General features: G+C 42.5%; 2 protein-coding genes across 10 annotated transcripts in view; one reads left to right on the top strand and one right to left on the bottom strand.

Moving 5' to 3' along the window:
• Positions 1–22,387, top strand: part of LOC143769817 (uncharacterized) — a 205,216-nt gene that overhangs the window by 34,246 nt on the left and 148,583 nt on the right. Inside the window, exon 4 of one of the 9 annotated variants that reach the window (XM_077258732.1) lies at positions 10,512–10,797. The exons of the other annotated variants lie outside the window; for them this stretch is intronic. Within the exon in view, the coding sequence (XP_077114847.1) occupies positions 10,512–10,797 (286 nt within the window). The remainder of the gene's footprint in view (positions 1–10,511; positions 10,798–22,387) is intronic. 9 annotated transcript variants of the gene reach the window in all.
• Positions 784–7,688, bottom strand: LOC143769820 (uncharacterized). The gene is made up of 6 exons (XM_077258744.1): positions 7,188–7,688; positions 3,651–3,774; positions 3,459–3,530; positions 1,886–1,957; positions 1,687–1,780; positions 784–1,368 (listed from the first exon to the last, which is right to left on the bottom strand). The coding sequence occupies exons 1-6, from the start codon at positions 7,285–7,287 to the stop codon at positions 1,318–1,320; spliced, it is 513 nt and encodes a 170-aa protein (XP_077114859.1). The 5' UTR covers positions 7,288–7,688; the 3' UTR covers positions 784–1,317.

Consider the following 22,387-nt stretch of genomic DNA (forward strand, 5'->3'; position numbering starts at 1 on the left):
GCTGGGCCATGGGTGGCTGGGTTCCTAGCTTCGAATGTTACAGAGCTACTGGGTAGCTCAGGCTCTAAAGCTCACCCGAGCTGTCCGGGCTCTCTAGCCCCTCTCCTGTCTTATCCCAACTTACTCCTCCTACGTTTAACTATTTATTATACTAAGGTGTCATGTATCCAGCTAGTGGTTTAACTAAGGTAGTACACTGTCCCTAGACAACTATGGAAAAGACTATACACAGTAATATAAAGCATTCACATAGCAGACTGAAATCACATTTACATAGTGCGGTCATACTCCCACTACATCAAGAACTGGGACGAACTTAAAGGGGTAACTGCGTGTACCAGTCCTTAGGGCCCCTTACAATGTGACTGGTGAGGAATACCCCTCTGTTACCGCTGTATGGGGACGCACTGCACAAAGCAGGTGAAGGATCAACATCTCTTACCACAGTGAATGTTTGGAGAGGAATAAAGAACACAATCTACAACCAGCACTTTGGTATAAAAATATATATTTATTATTTACAATATTTACACTATATACAAAATATTAATATATATATTATTTACAGTATTTACAAAATGTACACTATATACAAAATATACAAAAATATATATCTTATTTACAGTATATATAATATTTACAATATTTACACTGTACAAAATATAAAAATATATATCTTATTTACAGTATTTACACTATGTACAAAATATAAATCTTATTTACAGTATATACAAAATATAAAATATATATCTTATTTACAGTATTTACACTATATACAAAATATTAAAATATAAATCTTATTTACACTATTTACACTATATACAAAATAGGCACTGGCACGGGCTGGTGGTATTTAGGTGTACATGGAGCTGGCAGGTTTAAGTTTGTCATAGACGGAGATGGCAGGCGGAAATTGGCATTGGCTGGGGGTGGCTAAGCTTAGATTGCACTGGCAGAAGATTGTACTGGAAAGTTGATATTAATTGTTCATGGTATTGGCATGTGAAAGTAAGCCATAGATAGTATTGGCTGGAGGAAATTGGACATAGATGTTATTGGCTGGTGGAAATGAGCCGTAAATTTTGCTGGCAGGTGTATAAACATACAGATTTCTCATTTAGATTATCTAAAAATATAAATATATTTAAAAAATGTAAAAATAAATGTAACTACATAAATAATCAAACATTAACTAAATCTATAAATTATTGGATATAGAAAAAGTAATAACTATCCCTATAAATATTATAAATAATAGAATTATCCTAATTATGGTGGTGGCTGCCACTTGCTGTTGGCATTTAGTGGCAGCTTTTATTATTTATTTGGAGATGATGATGGCAGAGGATCATTGCTGGTGGTCACCACCTAGAACAAGAAGACATTAAAAGAAAAACAATTTAGTGAAATCTTAATTTGTTGGAGACATATAATCATGGTTCTTTGTACCATTCCTGACCGCTGTGAAGTGTCGGCCTATGTTACAATATGTAGCATGTCATTATCTTCTGTGTTTCCCAATCACTCTGTCTTCTATAAAAGACCCATTCTGTTGATGTTGATATTCATACTGTGAATATTTCTATGCGACTACTCCCCCAATTATCAGTCTAAAAGCGCTGGTATAGAGGGGTCCTCCTCTCCCTTCCCCCACACAGGAATGAAGGTATCGGTGCTCTGTGTTACCTCATCACTGGTCTTTTTCGCTCTTTTATTGGGTGGAGGCTTGCTGGTCTTATTGGCTCTTTTTCTTGAGGTCTTTACTTTTGGAATTTTGGCCCTAAAAAGGAATAAAAGATCCTGACGTTCTACATGTGTAACGGACAAGAAATGAGATCCTGAGATGAGGTTATAGTGTGAGGCTGGCGCCATCACTGTAACTCACTGCTCGGTTGCTCTGCGTTCCTCCCAATTCTTTGATAGACTCATAAGTGCGACTGCGGCATCAATCTCTTCTCTGTTTAGGTTAGACAATGAATACATTAGGGTTAGGCGTGCATTCAGCTCAAGTGTATCAATCGCATTCAGTTATGGGTCTGACGGCAGCAAATGGGCATGGCCTTATCTTTTAAGAAACGCTGCCATCAAAAGTTTTTATCCTCTATCCTAAATTTTTAGGGGATTTTTATGATTGTCTCTAAGGCCATGTGCACACGTTCAGTATTTTTCGCGTTTTTTTCGCTATAAAAACGTGATAAAAACGCGAAAAAAACGCTTACATATGCCTCCTATTATTTTAAGTGTATTCCGCATTTTTTGTGCAAATGTAGCCTTTTTTTCCGCGAAAAAATCGCATCGCGGAAAAAAAAGCAACATGTTCATTAAAATGCGGAATTGCAGGGGATTCCGCACACCTTGGGGTCCATTGATCTGCTTACTTCCCGCACGGGGCTGTGCCCACGATGCGGGAAGTAAGCAGATTATGTGCGGTTGGTACCCAGGGTGGAGGAGAGGAGACTCTCCTCCACGCACTGGGCACCATATAAGTGGTCAAAAAAATAAGAATTAAAATAAAAAACAGTCCTATACTCACCCTCGATGTCTTCCCGCCTCCACTGCACGCTGCTGTTCGGTTCCTGTAGCTGGTGTGCGGCGAAAGACCTGCCGATGACGTCACTGTCCTGTGATTGGTCGTGAGCGGTCATGTGACCGCTCACGTGACCGTGACGTCACGGAAGGTCCTGTGCGCACAGACCAGCTATAGGAAGAGGAGCCGGACGCCGCTGAGGAGATGTCTGGGTGAGTATAAGCATTTTTTTATTTTTTTTATTATTTTTAAACATTCTATCTTTTACTATAGATGCTGCATAAGCTGCATCTATAGTAAAAAGTTGGTCACACTTGTCAAACGCTATGTTTGACAAGTGTGACCAACCTGTCAGTCAGTTTTCCAAGCGATGCTACAGATCGCTTGGAAAACTTTAGCATTCTGCAAGCTAATTACGCTTGCAGAATGCTTAAAAAACGCGAAAAAAACTGAAAAAAACGCAAAAAAAACGCAAAAAAAAAAATGCGGATTTCTTGCAGAAAATTTCCGGTTTTCTTCAGGAAATTTCTGCAAGAAATCCTGAACGTGTGCACATACCCTCAGACTATGAATTACATGATGGTCTTAAGTATTATAATGGGTCTTTGTAAATAGATGTCTCCTGATGATTCGCCTGCTAGTAGGACGGTGAAACGCGTAGACACTAGAGACCTTTTAGGGGAGTGGTTGCCTTGACGTACACAACACATGAGGCCTAAGAGACGTTGCCGTATCAGTAATCTCTTGAGTGACATGTTGTGGAATCAGGACTTGTAGTTTACTGCTCTAATTGTAGTTATTTAATGGGGCTGTTTAATATTTGATGATTATACGTTACGTTTTCTCCCTGTCTCAGTGAGTTTGTGTAACGGACAAGAAGTAAAGATGAAGTTATAGAGTGAGGCCGGTGCCATCAGGGAGTGTAACTCACTGGCTGGGTTTTCTCTTCTCCTCAGCTTCTCTCGACATCTCCACAAGAGCGAGCGATGCCTCAATCTCATCTCTATTTAGAGTAGACAATGATTGCATTAAGACAAGACCCCGTATATCCCTGATACGTGGACATAAAAGTAAATGACCCCTCTGACACATCAGGTACAGTTCTATACAAATGGTGACTTACGTTGTGTATAGTCTGCAGTCTATGTCTGTATCGGGATCTCCGATCTCAGGGAGTACGGCGGCCTGTTCCAAGATGTATTTTAATGTTCTGTTTTTTAGATATGTTGTTTCAAGACGATGAACAGCTAATATTGGAGAAAATGGGAAATATAAGGAGAATTATCTGCTTATTAAACGGCAGCAGACGATTTGGGGTTTACATTTTATCTTGGACTTTCTTCCAAAAAATTTCTCCCCTTATGAATAATTTCTATCAGTTTTACCTACTTAATGACCACCAATAAGTCTTTTTACTGACCTGAGATATACAGTTAGGTCCATATATATTTGGACAGAGATGACGTTTTTCTAATTTTGGTTATAGACATTACCACAATGAATTTTAAGCAAAACAATTCAGATGCAGTTGAAGTTCAGACTTTCAGCTTTCATTTGAGGGTATCCACATTAAAATTGGATGAAGGGTTTAGGAGTTTCAGCTCTTTAACAAGTGCCACCCTGTTTTTAAAGGGACCAAAAGTAATTGGACAATTGACTCTAAGGCTATTTCATGGACAGGTGTGGGCAGTCCCTTCGTTATGCCATTCTAAATTAAGCAGTTAAAAGGCCTGGAGTTGATTTGAGGTGTGGTGCTTGCATTTGGAAGGTTTTGCTGTGAAGTAAACATGCGGTCAAAGGAGCTCTCCATGTAGGTGAAACAAGCCATCCTTAAGCTGCGAAAACAGAAAAAAAAAACATCCGAGAAATTGCTACAATATTAGGAGTGGCAAAATCAACAGTTTGGTGCATCCTGAGAAAGAAAGAAAGCACTGGTGAACTCATCAATGCAAAAAGACCTGAGCGCCCACGTAAGACAACAGTGGGGGATGATCGCAGAATAATCTCCATGGTGAAGAGAAACTTCTTCACAACAGCCAACCAAGTGAACAACACTCTCCAGGAGGTCGGCGTATCAATATCCAAATCTACTATAAATACAGAGGGTTCACTGCACGGTGCAAGCCACTCATAAGCATCAAGAATAAAAAGGCTAGACTGGACTTTGCTAAAAAAAATAACTAAAAAAGCCAGCACAGTTCTGGAAGAACATTCTTTGGACAGATGAAACCAAGATCAACCTCTATCAGAATGATGGAAAGAGAAAAGTATGGCGAAGGCGTGGTGCAGCTCATGATCCAAAGCATACCACATCATCTGTAAAACACGGCGGAGGCAGTGTGATGGCTTGGGCATGCATGGCTGCCAGTGGCACTGGGTCACTAGTGTTTATTGATGATGTGACACAGGACAAAAGCAGCCGAATGAATTCTGAGGTCTTCAGAGCCGCCATACTGTGTGCTCAGATCCAGCCAAATGCAGCCAAACTGATTGGTCGTCATTTCATACTACAGATGGACAATGACCCAAAATATAAAGCCAAAGCAACCCAGGAGTTTATTAAAGCAAAGAAGTGGAATATTCTTGAATGGCCAAGTCAGTCACCTGATCTCAACCCAATTGAGCAGCATTTCACTTGTTAAAGACTAAACTTCAGACAGAAAGGCCCACAAACAAACAGCAACTGAAAACCACCGCAGTGAAGGCCTGGCAGAGCATCAAAAAGGAGGAAACACAGCTTCTGGTGATGTCCATGAGTTTAAGACTTCAGGCAGTCATTGCCAACAAAGGGGTTTCAACCAAGTACTAGAAATGAACATTTTCTTTAAAATTATTTAATCTGTCCAATTACTTTTGGTCCCTTTAAAAACAGGGAGGCACATGTTAAGGAGTTGAAACTCCTAAACCATTCATCCAATATTAATGTGGATACCCCCAAATGAAAGCTGAAAGTCTGAACTTCAACTGCATCTGAATTGTTTTGTTTAAAATTCATTGTGGTAATGTCTATAACCAAAATTAGAAAAATGTTGTCTGTGTCCAAATATATATGGACCTAACTGTAAGAGAATAGCATCCTCCAACAGGTGACAATCCAGCAGCTGTCGGCTGTACACTATTGCTGACATCTTCCTGCATCAGCCTCGGTCTGTGTTGGCAGTGACCATTGCCGTTTAACCGCTTAGATGCTGCTGTCAGTAGTAGCTACAGCATCTAGATGGTTAACAGAGTGTGGGGTCTTCTCCTTTAACCCCATCGGCATTCTGAAATTATGATTGTGTTGTCCTGATGGTTGCCATTGCAATTCAAAGCCAAGTAAAGTCCTTAGAGTCTGCCACATACAGTGACTTGTTCAGTACTTCAGCAATTCTGAATATATTGAGGGGTGCTCTTTTTAAAATAGTGTCACTTTTTGGGGTTTTTCCAATTATACATGACCCCAAAACTGAATAGGTCCATAAACAATTTAAATTTTGTAAATTTCCTTGAAAAAAATAAAAAATGACTGCTACATTTTTAAACCTCCTAAAATGCTAATAAAATAAAAGAATGTTTCACAAATGATGGTGATGTAAGGCAGACATGAGGGAAATGTTATTTATTAATCTTTTTGTGTGGTGTGACTATCTGTCACGAAAAAACAATCTCAAAGTCACTGGGAAATGTTGAAGCATTCCAGATTTATAACCACATAAAGTGACACAGGTCAGGCCTGGTCACTAAAGGGTTACTATGAATATTGGCGATAATAAATATTAGCAAAATATCTGTTAATTCAGCACTTGTCAGGCTGGTCTTATACCATATTAAAGGGAATTCATTCTGCGCAAACCACGTGCTGCAGGAATCAGAGCCTGGTTACATGATATCAGACAGGTATGTTTTCCCCTAAAAATACTCAGGTGTTTCAGAGATGACAGAGTTTATAGAACAGTCTGTCGACCTTCCACCGTCTGGGGACCATCCCGGCTTCTCTCTACCTCCCTCCAGGTCATTGACAGATCGCTGCCTATGTTCACACTTGAGAGACCTGTCAAGCAACTAGAGTGGTGCCGGGAAAAGCCGCCAGAGCATTTCAGGAAAAACCTACCTGGCTGCAGTCGTGCTGCCGAGCTCTGATTCATGCTGTCCATAGTTCAGGAAATATTTATATAATGATGGGATCCCTTTAAAGGAATTGTATTGTACAACTATTTTATGTCTTCATTAGAGACAGAAATAGCTGAATAGAAAAGATAGGGTCTTAGCCGGTAATAATTATCAAAGAAGGTATCACTATATGGTGACCTGATCCCGGTTTGTGTGGCTGCTGCAGATCCACGGGATCCACCAGAAAAATATACAAAAATGGAAAGTTCATGGTCTATATCCGTGCTGCCGGCTGATGAAGAAACGATTAGTGTCAAAAGATAATGTAAAATAATGTTTTTATTGTTTTTCTACGCATTTTGTAGTGTAACCCACTTCTTCTTCAGGAACCCGAAACCATCAGTTAATTTTTGTTTCCTGTAGAAGAAGTGGGTTACACTTTAAAACGTGTAGAAAAATAATAAAAACATTATTTTACATTATTTCTGGCACTTAATGTTTCTTCATCAGCTGGCAGCACAGATATAGACCACGAACTTTCCATTTTTTATGCCTTCATTTTTACACTTACGTGGTTTTTCCTTTTCCCAGAAAAAGTTGAGCATGCCATCAGCTACAAATTCCTTGTATTTGGCCCCTTTGTTTGCTCTGGTAGACCTTCTTTCAGTCATTATTGCGAATAACAATCTCGATTTTGGTTCTCAGTTCACAGAAAGTGACTATGAAATGTTGCGTTTTCACTGCGTCAGTAAAACTGTTACTGGCGGAACGTCCGGTTGCCATAGAGATAGAATGTTTGGATTGTGACGTCATGCGACAGTTTGTGATGCCATCGCTCATTGGTCAGAACTACTTACTGCAGGGGCGTATTTACCTCTTATTTAAAGTGCACCTGTCTTCTAAATACTGTTTTTATATGCAATCACATTTACTAATGATATATGTGTCATACTAAGAAGAATTTATTAACTTTCACATTCATCAAAATAATACATCATTAACTATCTATAAGATACTACCCTCCCCCTAAAATATAAAATATGGTATCTTCCACTATATACTGGCAGCTGATTGGCTGGCCATTTGACTGTCATCAAAACATGTTGTGCAATTATTTAAGGTCCTCCCATGGAGTAACCTCCACCCCATAGACTCATCATAGAGAGAGACTTTTATTTTAATTTACCTTATTAAAAATGTATTTAAAATGAGAAACTTGACACCAATAAAATGTGGTTTGAGAGGCCCATGTTATAGTCTGATGGAAATGTATCACAAGCTGTGCCGCAAAACAACCTGATCTGGTAAGTATCAGAATGTGTAACTTGGTATATTTACATAGGACTGCAGAGTTATGGGGTTATTCCTATCTCCAAGATCCAATTCCAACATGTAATCGATGTAATAATAATATTATTAGCGAAAAACTCCAATTAGAAATGTACTATAATTTCTATGATTTGCTATGTCACTTGCCCCATGTAGGCCATTGCGGTAGCTTAGGTATCCATGGTTATAACTACTAATAGCTTACTGTCACTATATGAGTGGTCATAGTGGAGTGGATAGTGAGCTTGCATCTCTTGGCCACGTATTGAACAATGCCTCACATATTATGTATGTATAGATGCATTTTTTTTTTACTTCATTTTTCAGGGTGCAGCCAAGCCCAATATTGTTGGCCTTGTAAACTAGGATCTCTGTACTCATGGGATGCACTTAGATACTGCTGAGCAGCCCACCTAATCTAATAGTGGGCATCACTAATAGGCTGTAAGCCAGACACTGCGCATCACCTGTGTGTGATGAGCACCCTATACAAGTCACTTTTGTGCAATTTAATCTAGCCATTTCCCGAGACTAGGGATGAGCGGACCTGTGAAAGTTCTGGTTCCTGATCCAGACTTTAGTCCAAAGTTCAGTTTGGGTATCTAAACTTGATTCTCTCTTTGTCCCTCTCTCTTTCTCTCTATCTCAATGTCTCTCTCTCACCGTCCCTCCCTCTCTCTCTCACCGTCCCTCACTCTATCACTGTTTCTTTCTTTTTCTCCTTTCATAGATCTGACTTTTTCGAACGGATTGATACCAAACATGTGTATTTTTAACTTTCGTTTGAATTGTTTTATTTTTATTGGGTCAAAAGGGAGTGATTTTAATATTTGTGTTTTTTCAAAATGTTTTTTTACTTTTTTTTTAACTACGGTATATTTAACCCCTTCACGACCTTTCACGTGCCCATAAGTCATGTTCTTATAGGTGTTCCCAACCTTTGATGTGTGAGTAAGTCATGGCAATCGTGCACAGTACAGTAGCTGCGCCCACGTGATCACCTCAGGTAACTAGGCTGAAGTTATAGCTGAAACCCGGCTGTCACTTCCAGGAGCGCTACTCGTACTGCCCCGGGCCATTTAATCCTCTAAATGCTGCTATCAATGTTTAGATTAACTCAATTAAAGTTGTAGTTTGTAAACTGGGGTCACTTTTGTGGGGGTTCTGCCCGTATGACATGGCGCTCTGAAACCATTCTAGCAAAATCTGAACTCCAGTATCTATCTATATAACCTCCTTAGGAGCCGTCAGGTGAAACACGTACAGGTTCCAGATAACCATGTTTGATGAGTACCCCTCTTATCCATTCCCAATGTTTATATTAACTTTATGATTCATTCTTATAACTGAATATGGTTAAACTGTGTTGTTCCACTTTGATGGGAATACCCCTTAGATGTGTTTATTGTGGCCTGTATATCAGTAGGGTCTTCTAGGGCTAGCCGTTGTGGAGCGGTGGCTCCATATCCGCTGACAAGTAGGGTGCCAACCTCCGCTGATAGGTAGGGAGCATCGGAGGTACAGATTAGAGAGGGGGGTTCTCTTATCAATTTTTTGACATATATTGTCTGTATCAAGCATGGTATTTCACTTCTTTTCCCTGACCTGAATTTATATATATATATATATATATATATATATATATATATATATATACAGTGCAGACCAAATGTTTGGACACACCTTCTCATTTAGGGTGTGCCCTGTCAAGTTTAATAATGGGATTTCTTGCCTTATAAATGGGGTTGGGACCATCAGTTGTGTTGAGCAGAAGTCTTGTGGATACACAGCTGATAGTCCTATTGAATAGACAGTTAGAATTTGTATTATGGCAAGAAAGAAGCAGCTAAGTAAAGAAAAACCAGTGGCCATCATTACTTTAAGAAATGAAGGTCAGTCAGTCCGAAAAATTGGGAAAACTTTGAAAGTGTCCCCAAGTGCAGTGGCAAAAACCATCAAGCGCTACAAAGAAACTGGCTCGCATGAGGACCGCCCCAGGAAAGGAAGACCAAGAGTCACCTCTGCTTCTGAGGATAAGTTTATCCGAGTCACCAGCCTCAGAAATCGCAGGTTAACAGCAGCTCAGATTAGAGACCAGGTCAATGCCACATAGAGTTCTAGCAGCAGACACATGTCTACAGCAACTGTTAAGAGGAGACTTTGTGCAGCAGGCCTTCATGGTAAAATAGCTGCTAGGAAACCACTGCTAAGGACAGGCAACAAGCAGAAGAGACATGTTTGGGCTAAAGAACACAAGGAATGGACATTAGACCAGTGGAAATCTGTGCTTTGGTCTGATGAGTCCAAATTTGAGATCTTTGGTTCCAACCACCGTGTCTTTGTGCGATGCAGAAAAGGTGAACGGATGGACTCTACATGCCTGGTTCCCACCGTGAAGCATGGAGGAGGAGGTGTGATGGTGTGGGGGAGCTTTGCTGGTGACACTGTTGGGGATTTATTCAAAACTGAAGGCATACTGAACCAGCATGGCTACCACAGCATCTTGCAGTGACATACTATTCCATCTGGTTTGCGTTTAGTTGAACCATCATTTATTTTTCAACAGGACAATGACCCCAAACACACCTCCAGTTTGTGTAAGGGCTATTTGACTAAGAAGGAGAGTGATGGGGTGCTACGCCAGATGACATGGCCTCCACAGACACCAGACCTGAACCCAATCGAGATGGTTTGGGGTGAGCTGGACCGCAGAGTGAAGGCAAAAGGGCCAACAAGTGCTAAGCATCTCTGGGAACTCCTTCAAGATTGTTGGAAGATTATTTCCAGTGACTACCTCTTGAAGCTCATCAAGAGAATGCCAAGAGTGTGCAAAGCAGTCATCAAGGCAAAAGGTGTCTACTTTGAAGAACCTAGAATATAAGACATATTTTCAGTTTTTTCACACTTTTTTGTTAAAGGGACTCTGTCACCCCCTCCAGCCATTATAAGCTAAAAGAGCCACCTTGTGCAGCAGTAATGCTGCATTCTGACAAGGTGGCTCTTTCAGTTATTGGTGCAGTCAAAGCAGAAATAAAGCGTTTTATAATTTAGCAAAAATAGCTGTCTTTAACCCTGGAGGCAGGTCTTAACCCCCCTGCTGCACAAGCCACACTGTCGTCACTCAAGGCTTCTTCGGCGCCGGGCGCCGCCCTCTCCACGCTGTTTTCAAATCAAATCCGGCGCCTGCGCTGTTTTGTTCTGCCTGGGGCAAGCGCAGTGAACGCTGCCCGTCTGACCTCAGATGCAGTCTCGCAGACTGCGCCTGTGTGGCCACCCAGCTTGTGAATCCCAGCCCCGCAGTGTGTTATGCATTATGCACAGTGCGGGGCTGGGATTCACAAGCTGGGTGGCCGCACAGGCGCAGTCTGCGAGACTGCATCTGAGGTCAGACGGGCAGCGTTCACTGCGCCTGCCCCAGGCAGAACAAAACAGCGCAGGCGCCGGATCTGATTTGAAAACAGTGCGGAGGGGGCGGCGCCCGGCGCCGAAGAAGTCTTGAATGACGGCAGTGTGGTGTGTGCAGCAGGGGGTTAAGACCTGCCTCCAGGGCAGGTATATTTGCTAAATTATAAAACGCTTTATTTCTGCTTTGACTTCACCAATAACTAAAAGAGCCACCTTTTCAGAATGCAGCATTACTGCTGCACAAGGTGGCTCTTTTAGTTTATAATGGCTGGAGGGGGTGACAGAGTCCCTTTAAGTATATAATTCCACATGTGTTAATTCATACGAGTAGTTTTGATGCCTTCAGTGTGAATTTACAATTTTCATAGTCATGAAAATACAGAAAAATCTTTAAATGAGGTGTGTCCAAACTTTTGGTCTGTACTGTATATATATATATATATATATATATATATATATATATATATATATATATAATATATAAAGCTGAATGTGTGTATGTATGTGTGTATGTATGTCCGGGATTGGCATCTGAACCGTCGCAGCTACAGCCACAAAATTTTGCACAGTCACACCTCTGGACCCTGAGAGCGTCATAGGCTATGTTGTGAGGTGAAATTTTAACCCCGCGCTTTCCAATTCACCAAACAATTTTGCCCCTATCTACATAATGGGGAAAAAGTGAAAGGAAAAGTGTTGGAGGCGTTGCAGCTACAGGCACAAAATTTAGCACAGTCACACGTCTGGACCCTGAGAGCGTCAAAGCTATGTTGTGAGGTGAAATTTTAACCCCGCGCTTTCCAATTCAAACAATTTTGCCCCTATCTACATAATGGGGAAAAAATGAAAGGAAAAGTGTTGGAGGCAAATTAACAGCTGCCAGATGTGAACAAGGGAGACTTAAAGAATGAGAGCGATGGCGCCAAAGAGTACTGTACAGTTGCTAAGGTGGGGCCCCGACATGGGATAATCACCACACCACCACGGGGATATGAACACACACACACAAAATGCGCCACACACTACCACGTGCTCGAACACATATACCACCCTCAGCGCACATTTCACCACACATACACCAACCTCGCCACATAAAAGTTGAAACACAAAAGTCGCCGCTCAAAACTCGCCACGCGCAAAACTCTCCACATGCAAAACTCGCCACACGTGCAAAACTCACCTCATGGAAAACTCGCCACACGCAAAACTTGCACACGCGGAAAAATTGCCACATGCACAAAAGTTGCAACACATGCAAAAGTTGCCTCACACAAAACTTGCACATACTCAAAAGGCACCACACGCAAAACTCGCCATGCGCAAAACTTGCTGCACACAACTTGCTACACTAACCTGTCACATGCAACTCGACACACAAAAAGTTGCTACACGCATGTCGCCACACAAAACTCATCTCACAAAAGTCGCTACATGCATGTCGCCACACGCAACTCAACACACACAACTTGACACACGAAACTCGCCCTAAAACACACACAAGTCTGGTATTATCCTTCAAAAATAAAAATCTGATTAATAAGCTGACAAACTACAAGAGCAACAAATGTACCATATAGGAATCCGGCAGCTGTCAGTCACATGACCAGTCTATTATGTGTATGTGTGAGCTAATATATACTGCCAGGGGGTGGGCTTACTGTTGGCTGGGGATTTATCAGGCTGCCAATTTAGCTTACAAATACTGAGGTAAAAATACTGACCAAATAACGTGTGAAAGAGGTCTAATACAGGAGGAGATGACATACAGATATATACTATATACAGGAGGAGATGACACACAGGTATATACTATTTACAGGGGAGATGACACACAGGTATATACTATATGCAGGAGGAGATGACACATATATACTATATACAGGAGAGATGACACACAGGTATATACTATATAGAGGAGGAGATGACATACAGGTACATACTACATACAGCAGGAGATGACATACAGGTATATACTATATACAGAAGGAGATGACACACAGGTATATACTATATACAGGAGCAGATTACCTACAGGTATATAGTATATACAGGAGGAGATGACTGTTGTGAATTTACCTTTTGGCTCCCTCTAGTGGCTACTAGTGATTTGACTCTGGGTATGTCATTCATCCCTTGTATGCTCACCTGGGTCGTTAGGTCAGGGGTGTTGCTATATAAGCTCCCTGGACCTTCAGTTCAATGCCTGGCAACGTTGATATCAGAGCTAATCTGTAGTGCTCTTGTCTACTGATCCTGGTTCCTGCTTGATTAAGCTAAGTCTGCTTCCTTGCTTTTTGCTATTTGTTTTGGTTTGCATTTTTGTCCAGCTTGTATATAATCTGTTTCCTGACCTTGCTGGAAGCTCTAGGGTGGCTGGTGTTCTCCCCCCGGGCCGTTAGACGGTTCGGGGGTTCTTGAATCTCCAGCGTGGATTTTGATAGGGTTTTTGTTGACCATATAAGTTATCTTACTACATTCTGCTATTAGTAAGTGGGCCTCTCTTTGCTAAAACCTAGTTCATCTCTGTGTTTGTCATTTCCTCTTACCTCACCGTTATTATTTGTGGGGGGCTACTATCCTACTTTTGGGGTCTATTCTCTGGAGGCAAGAGAGGTCTTTGTTTTCCTCTTCTAGGGGTAGTTAGTAGAGTTGAGCGACTTTCATTTTTTTAAGATCGAGTCGGGTTTTGTGAAACCCGATTTTGTCCAGAGTCGAGTCGAGTGCAGTCGGCCGATTATCGCTAAAAGTCGGGGATCGACCGAAACACGAAACCCAATGCAAGTCAATGGGGAAGCATAGTCGGCAGTGAGTGGAGGCCAGGAAAACACCTACAGTGCCCATTTTAATGCCAAAAACATCCATTCTTGTTTCTGAAGCTTGTCAATCTTAATTAACTTTATAATAATAGTTGGGCATAGGGAATTGGGGGTCATTTGGCAAATTTGTGGGGGGTAGGGCTGGTTCAAGGTTTTAGTGGGCCCAGGAAACGTGGAATACGTCACGGCGGTGGAGCAGGGAGAGGTAAGTATTTCAACGTTGCAAGTGCTGTGATCCTGAGCAAGCAGGGGGGGCCCACTCGTTCGCATTGGCTCTGGCACAGGGCCCCTCAAAGTACGGCGGTGTGTTTGCATGGCGGGGGCGCCTCCCACCAGCAGCGACACTTTTGCGTACTCTGAGGGGCCCTGTGCCAGTGACGTCGCCAACGAGTATGCCCCCCCACCTGATGAAGGAACCTGCACTTTCATCTGCACCTTCCTCTCTGTCCCTGTGTAAGGTGGTATAACATGCGGGAAGGGGAACCTTACTTTCAGCAGGGTCAGATTCTGGCTGTGTAGAGTATAAGGGGAATGTAGTGGTCTAGGTCAATGTACCAGCAGACTCATCTAGCAGTGGCTGGGCAATGGGCAGGATGAGGAGGAAACAGATATAGGGCCAAAGAATAAAGTAGGCTAAATGCAGTTCAAAATTGGTAACAGGACTAAACAGGCGGCATTGCTTTGTTCAGTGGAGTAGCAAACCCAAGAGCAGCAGACACTGTTTCAAGGGCCTAACCACACTAGTAGGCCAAATGCAGTTTAATATCTGATAGTATAGGGCGAAAGCCAGAATGTGGAAGCTCAGCTTTGTTCAGTTGAGGACAACACCAGGCAGGGGCAGACATTCACCTTTAGTAGGCCGGAACAGCCAATTGCATTTTTAAAAATGGTAATTTGGAACTGAAGGTTGAAGCTCAGCTTTATTCAGTTGAGGACAACACCAGGCAGGGGCAGACATTCACCTTTAGTAGGCCGGAACAGCCAATTGCATTTTTAAAAATGGTAATTTGGAACTGAAGGTTGAAGCTCAGCTTTATTCAGTTGAGGACAACACCAGGCAGGGGCAGACAGACACCTTTAGTAGGCCGGAACAGCCAATGGCATTTTTAAAAATGGTAATTTGGAACAGAAGGTAGAAGCTCAGCTTTATTCAGTTGAGGACAACACCAGGCAGGGGCAGACAGACACCTTTAGTAGGCCGGAACAGCCAATTGCATTTTTAAAAATGGTAATTTGGAACAGAAGGTAGAAGCTCAGCTTTATTCAGTTGAGGCCAACACCAGGCAGGGGCAGACATTCACCTTTAGTAGGCCGGAACAGCCAATTGCATTTTTAAAAATGGTAATTTGGAACTGAAGGTTGAAGCTCAGCTTTATTCAGTTGAGGACAACACCAGGCAGGGGCAGACAGACACCTTTAGTAGGCCGGAACAGCCAATGGCATTTTTAAAAATGGTAATTTGGAACAGAAGGTAGAAGCTCAGCTTTATTCAGTAGAGGACAACACCAGGCAGGGGCAGACATTCACCTTTAGTAGGCCGGAACAGCCAATTGCATTTTTAAAAATGGTAATTTGGAACTGAAGGTTGAAGCTCAGCTTTATTCAGTTGAGGACAACACCAGGCAGGGGCAGACAGACACCTTTAGTAGGCCGGAACAGCCAATGGCATTTTTAAAAATGGTAATTTGGAACAGAAGGTAGAAGCTCAGCTTTATTCAGTTGACGACAACACCAGGCAGGGGCAGACAGACACCTTTAGTAGGCCGGAACAGCCAATGGCATTTTTAAAAATGGTAATTTGGAACAGAAGGTAGAAGCTCAGCTTTATTCAGTTGAGGACAACACCAGGCAGGGGCAGACATTCACCTTTAGTAGGCCGGAACAGCCAATTGCATTTTTAAAAATGGTAATTTGGAACTGAAGGTTGAAGCTCAGCTTTATTCAGTTGAGGACAACACCAGGCAGGGGCAGACAGACACCTTTAGTAGGCCGGAACAGCCAATGGCATTTTTAAAAATGGTAATTTGGAACAGAAGGTAGAAGCTCAGCTTTATTCAGTTGAGGACAACACCAGGCAGGGGCAGACATTCACCTTTAGTAGGCCGGAACAGCCAATTGCATTTTTAAAAATGGTAATTTGGAACTGAAGGTTGAAGCTCAGCTTTATTCAGTTGAGGACAACACCAGGCAGGGGCAGACAGACACCTTTAGTAGGCCGGAACAGCCAATGGCATTTTTAAAAATGGTAATTTGGAACAGAAGGTAGAAGCTCAGCTTTATTCAGTTGAGGACAACACCAGGCAGGGGTAGACATTCACCTTTAGTAGGCCGGAACAGCCAATTGCATTTTTAAAAATGGTAATTTGGAACTGAAGGTTGAAGCTCAGCTTTATTCAGTTGAGGACAACACCAGGCAGGGGCAGACAGACACCTTTAGTAGGCCGGAACAGCCAATGGCATTTTTAAAAATGGTAATTTGGAACAGAAGGTAGAAGCTCAGCTTTATTCAGTTGAGGACAACACCAGGCAGGGGCAGACATTCACCTTTAGTAGGCCGGAACAGCCAATTGCATTTTTAAAAATGGTAATTTGGAACTGAAGGTTGAAGCTCAGCTTTATTCAGTTGAGGACAACACCAGGCAGGGGCAGACAGACACCTTTAGTAGGCCGGAACAGCCAATGGCATTTTTAAAAATGGTAATTTGGAACAGAAGGTAGAAGCTCAGCTTTATTCAGTTGAGGACAACACCAGGCAGGGGCAGACATTCACCTTTAGTAGGCCGGAACAGCCAATTGCATTTTTAAAAATGGTAATTTGGAACTGAAGGTTGAAGCTCAGCTTTATTCAGTTGAGGACAACACCAGGCAGGGGCAGACAGACACCTTTAGTAGGCCGGAACAGCCAATGGCATTTTTAAAAATGGTAATTTGGAACAGAAGGTAGAAGCTCAGCTTTATTCAGTTGAGGACAACACCAGGCAGGGGCAGACATTCACCTTTAGTAGGCCGGAACAGCCAATTGCATTTTTAAAAATGGTAATTTGGAACTGAAGGTTGAAGCTCAGCTTTATTCAGTTGAGGACAACACCAGGCAGGGGCAGACAGACACCTTTAGTAGGCCGGAACAGCCAATGGCATTTTTAAAAATGGTAATTTGGAACAGAAGGTAGAAGCTCAGCTTTATTCAGTTGAGGACAACACCAGGCAGGGGCAGACATTCACCTTTAGTAGGCCGGAACAGCCAATTGCATTTTTAAAAATGGTAATTTGGAACTGAAGGTTGAAGCTCAGCTTTATTCAGTTGAGGACAACACCAGGCAGGGGCAGACAGACACCTTTAGTAGGCCGGAACAGCCAATGGCATTTTTAAAAATGGTAATTTGGAACAGAAGGTAGAAGCTCAGCTTTATTCAGTTGAGGACAACACCAGGCAGGGGCAGACATTCACCTTTAGTAGGCCGGAACAGCCAATTGCATTTTTAAAAATGGTAATTTGGAACTGAAGGTTGAAGCTCAGCTTTATTCAGTTGAGGACAACACCAGGCAGGGGCAGACAGACACCTTTAGTAGGCCGGAACAGCCAATGGCATTTTTAAAAATGGTAATTTGGAACAGAAGGTAGAAGCTCAGCTTTATTCAGTTGAGGACAACACCAGGCAGGGGCAGACATTCACCTTTAGTAGGCCGGAACAGCCAATTGCATTTTTAAAAATGGTAATTTGGAACTGAAGGTTGAAGCTCAGCTTTATTCAGTTGAGGACAACACCAGGCAGGGGCAGACAGACACCTTTAGTAGGCCGGAACAGCCAATGGCATTTTTAAAAATGGTAATTTGGAACAGAAGGTAGAAGCTCAGCTTTATTCAGTTGAGGACAACACCAGGCAGGGGCAGACATTCACCTTTAGTAGGCCGGAACAGCCAATTGCATTTTTAAAAATGGTAATTTGGAACTGAAGGTTGAAGCTCAGCTTTATTCAGTTGAGGACAACACCAGGCAGGGGCAGACAGACACCTTTAGTAGGCCGGAACAGCCAATGGTATTTTTAAAAATGGTAATTTGGAACAGAAGGTAGAAGCTCAGCTTTATTCAGTTGAGGACAACACCAGGCAGGGGCAGACAGACACCTTTAGTAGGCCGGAACAGCCAATGGCATTTTTAAAAATGGTAATTTGGAACAGAAGGTAGAAGCTCAGCTTTATTCAGTTGAGGACAACACCAGGCAGGGGCAGACATTCACCTTTAGTAGGCCGGAACAGCCAATTGCATTTTTAAAAATGGTAATTTGGAACTGAAGGTTGAAGCTCAGCTTTATTCAGTTGAGGACAACACCAGGCAGGGGCAGACAGACACCTTTAGTAGGCCGGAACAGCCAATGGCATTTTTAAAAATGGTAATTTGGAACAGAAGGTTGAAGCACAGCTTTATTCAGTTGCAGCTTCTTGGCAATAATATAAAGAAGACGCGACAGGACAACACTCGGTGGATGCCATATCTGTGTTTTCAATGGAAAAAAACCTTTCAGTTAACTACTTGCAGGAGAAAGTTTTTGTAGCTGGTGGACAATTTTTTTAAAAAAAAGCAGTTAATAAGAGGCAGAAGGTAGAAGCTCAGCTTTATTCAGTTGCAGCTTCTTGGCAATAATATAAAGAAGACGCGACAGGACAACACTCGGTGGATGCCATATCTGTGTTTTCAATGGAAAAAAACCTTTCAGTTAACTACTTGCAGGAGAAAGTTTTTGTAGCTGGTGGACAACTTTTTTTAAAAAAAGCAGTTAATAAGAGGCAGAAGGTAGAAGCTCAGCTTTATTCAGTTGCAGCTTCTTGGCAATAATATAAAGAAGACGCGACAGGACAACACTCGGTGGATGCCATATCTGTGTTTTCAATGGAAAAAAACCTTTCAGTTAACTACTTGCAGGAGAAAGTTTTTGTAGCTGGTGGACAATTTTTTTTAAAAAAAGCAGTTAATAAGAGGCAGAAGGTAGAAGCTCAGCTTTATTCAGTTGCAGCTTCTTGGCAATAATATAAAGAAGACGCGACAGGACAACACTCGGTGGATGCCATATCTGTGTTTTCAATGGAAAAAACCTTTCAGTTAACTACTTGCAGGAGAAAGTTTTTGTAGCTGGTGGACAATTTTTTTAAAAAAAAGCAGTTAATAAGAGGCAGAAGGTAGAAGCTCAGCTTTATTCAGTTGCAGCTTCTTGGCAATAATATAAAGAAGACGCGACAGGACAACACTCGGTGGATGCCATATCTGTGTTTTCAATGGAAAAAAACCTTTCAGTTAACTACTTGCAGGAGAAAGTTTTTGTAGCTGGTGGCCAATTTTTGTACTGTACCAGTTTTTTGTTGTATGTGTTTTTGTTTTTAATGTTAAAATGTCTGCATTTGATATCTCTCCAGTATTTTCTTTTTTATAAGCAAAATACTGCAGTTTTACATCGGTTACCTGGATACACGGGCAGGCAGCTTGGTGGTCAGTGGAGGAGTATTTAAAGTAGGGACCGCAGACAGGCTATCAAAGGCCTAAAATAACAAACAATAGGCTTATGGCAGTTTTATATCGGTTACATGGATACACAGGCAGCTTGCTGGTCAGTGGAGGAGTATTTAAAGTAGGGACCGCAGACAGGCTATCAAAGGCCTAAAATAACAAACAATAGGCTCATGGCAGTTTTACATCGGTTACATGGATACACAGGCAGCTTGGTGGTCAGTGGAGGAGTATTTAAAGTAGGGACCGCAGACAGGCTATCAAAGGCCTAAAATAACAAACAATAGGCTTATGGCAGTTTTACATCGGTTACATGGATACACGGGCAGGCAGCTTGGTGGTCAGTGGAGGAGTATTTAAAGTAGGGACCGCAGACAGGCTATCAAAGGCCTAAAATAACAAACAATAGGCTCATGGCTGTTTTACATCGGTTACATGGATACACGGGCAGGCAGCTTGGTGGTCAGTGGAGGAGTATTTAAAGTAGGGACCGCAGACAGGCTATCAAAGGCCTAAAATAACAAACAATAGGCTCATGGCTGTTTTACATCGGTTACATGGATACACGGGCAGGCAGCTTGGTGGTCAGTGGAGGAGTATTTAAAGTAGGGACCGCAGACAGGCTATCAAAGGCCTAAAATAACAAACAATAGGCTTATGGCAGTTTTACATCGGTTACATGGATACACGGGCAGGCAGCTTGGTGTTCAGTGGAGGAGTATTTAAAGTAGGGACCGCAGACAGGCTATCAAAGGCCTAAAATAACAAACAATAGGCTTATGGCAGTTTTACATCGGTTACATGGATACACGGGCAGGCAGCTTGGTGGTCAGTGGAGGAGTATTTAAAGTAGGGACCGCAGACAGGCTATCAAAGGCCTAAAATAACAAACAATAGGCTTATGGCAGTTTTACATCGGTTACATGGATACACGGGCAGGCAGCTTGGTGGTCAGTGGAGGAGTATTTAAAGTAGGGACCGCAGACAGGCTATCAAAGGCCTAAAATAACAAACAATAGGCTTATGGCAGTTTTACATCGGTTACATGGATACACGGGCAGGCAGCTTGGTGGTCAGTGGAGGAGTATTTAAAGTAGGGACCGCAGACAGGCTATCAAAGGCCTAAAATAACAAACAATAGGCTCATGGCTGTTTTACATCGGTTACATGGATACACGGGCAGGCAGCTTGGTGGTCAGTGGAGGAGTATTGCAAGGAGTGTCTGTCCCAGTACTCCCAAAATATAAATAGATGTTAATGTCTCGCAAAACAACCAAAAAAAAAAAAAGGTGGCATACTTAGGTACAGGGGTGGGCTCATCTGCTGAGTTTCTGACATAGTAATTTGGCAGTAACTATTTAATGGTGCCAATATAGGACACAGACACAGACTACTTTAAGTTGCATCATAGATGTCTACAAATTTGTATTGTCAGTGCCAGACATTGAATGATGTCAGCGAATAGACTAAAGATTGGTGGAGCTGTGCGACATAATTTTGCACGTGGTAGAGCACAGTTTGAGCTGGGGGAGGGGGGAACTCTCTTGAGGCCGGCGGGACCGCCCCAGGGCCCCTCATGTTACAACGGTGTGTCTGACGTTGGGTGCGCACCACCACCGCCAGAGACACTACATTGTACTATGAGGGACCCAGTAGCAATGCCGTCAACCAAAAGCGAGCACACCCACCTCTTCAGACAAACAGCAGTCTCACGGGTGCTTGCGCCAAGTCGCGATACCACGGCCCCGTGTGGGGAGTTTGGCCATTTAGGGAGGTGTAAACATGTCGTATGCTGTACAATCAGATGCAGCAAATTAGACATTAGAAAAGTAATTCACAAGCAAGAGCTTTTCATAGGAAAGCTAGGTGTCGGCCGGGCAAGGTGGGGCAAAAGATTTCGAAATCCAGTTGTGGTTCATTTTAATGAATGTTAGATCGTCAACATTTTGGGTAGCCAGACGAGTCCTTTTTTCGGTTAATATTGAACCTGCAGCACTGAATACTCTTTCTGATAGGACACTTGCTGCCGGGCAAGCAAGCTCCTGCAATGCATATTCTGCCAATTCTGGCCAGGTGTCTAATTTTGATGCCCAGTAAACAAATGGGAATGACGGTTGAGGGAGAACATCGATAAGGGATGAAAAATAGTTAGTAACCATACTGGACAAATGTTGTCTCCTGTCACTTTCAATTGATGCAGCAATACCTGTCCTGTCTGCGGTCATAGCAAAATCACTCCACAACCTGGTCAGAAAACCCCTCTGTCCAACGCCACTTCTGATGTGTGCACCCCTAACACTCCTAGTCTGTTGCCCCCTTGAGCTCGTGTGAGAACGATCACGTGCGCTGTGTGCTGGGAATGCCTGAAGCAAACGGTCAACAAGAGTTGATTGTTTGGTTGCTAATATTAGTTCCAAGTTCTCATGTGGCATAATATTTTGCAATTTGCCTTTATAGCGTGGATCAAGGAGGCAGGCCAACCAGTAATCGTCATCGTTCATCATTTTCGTTATGCGTGTGTCCCTTTTTAGGATACGTAAGGCATAATCCGCCATGTGGGCCAAAGTTCCAGTTGTCAAATCTCTGGTTGTGATTGGGTGAGGGGCAGTTGCAGGCAAATCTACGTCACTTGTGTCCCTCAAAAAACCAGAACCCGGCCTTGACACACAACCAATTTCCAGTGCCCCCGGGAAAGGTTCCGCATTAAAAATATACTCATC

The sequence above is a fragment of the Ranitomeya variabilis genome, chromosome 4 (assembly GCF_051348905.1).
Source record: "Ranitomeya variabilis isolate aRanVar5 chromosome 4, aRanVar5.hap1, whole genome shotgun sequence".
NCBI lineage: Eukaryota > Metazoa > Chordata > Amphibia > Anura > Dendrobatidae > Ranitomeya > Ranitomeya variabilis.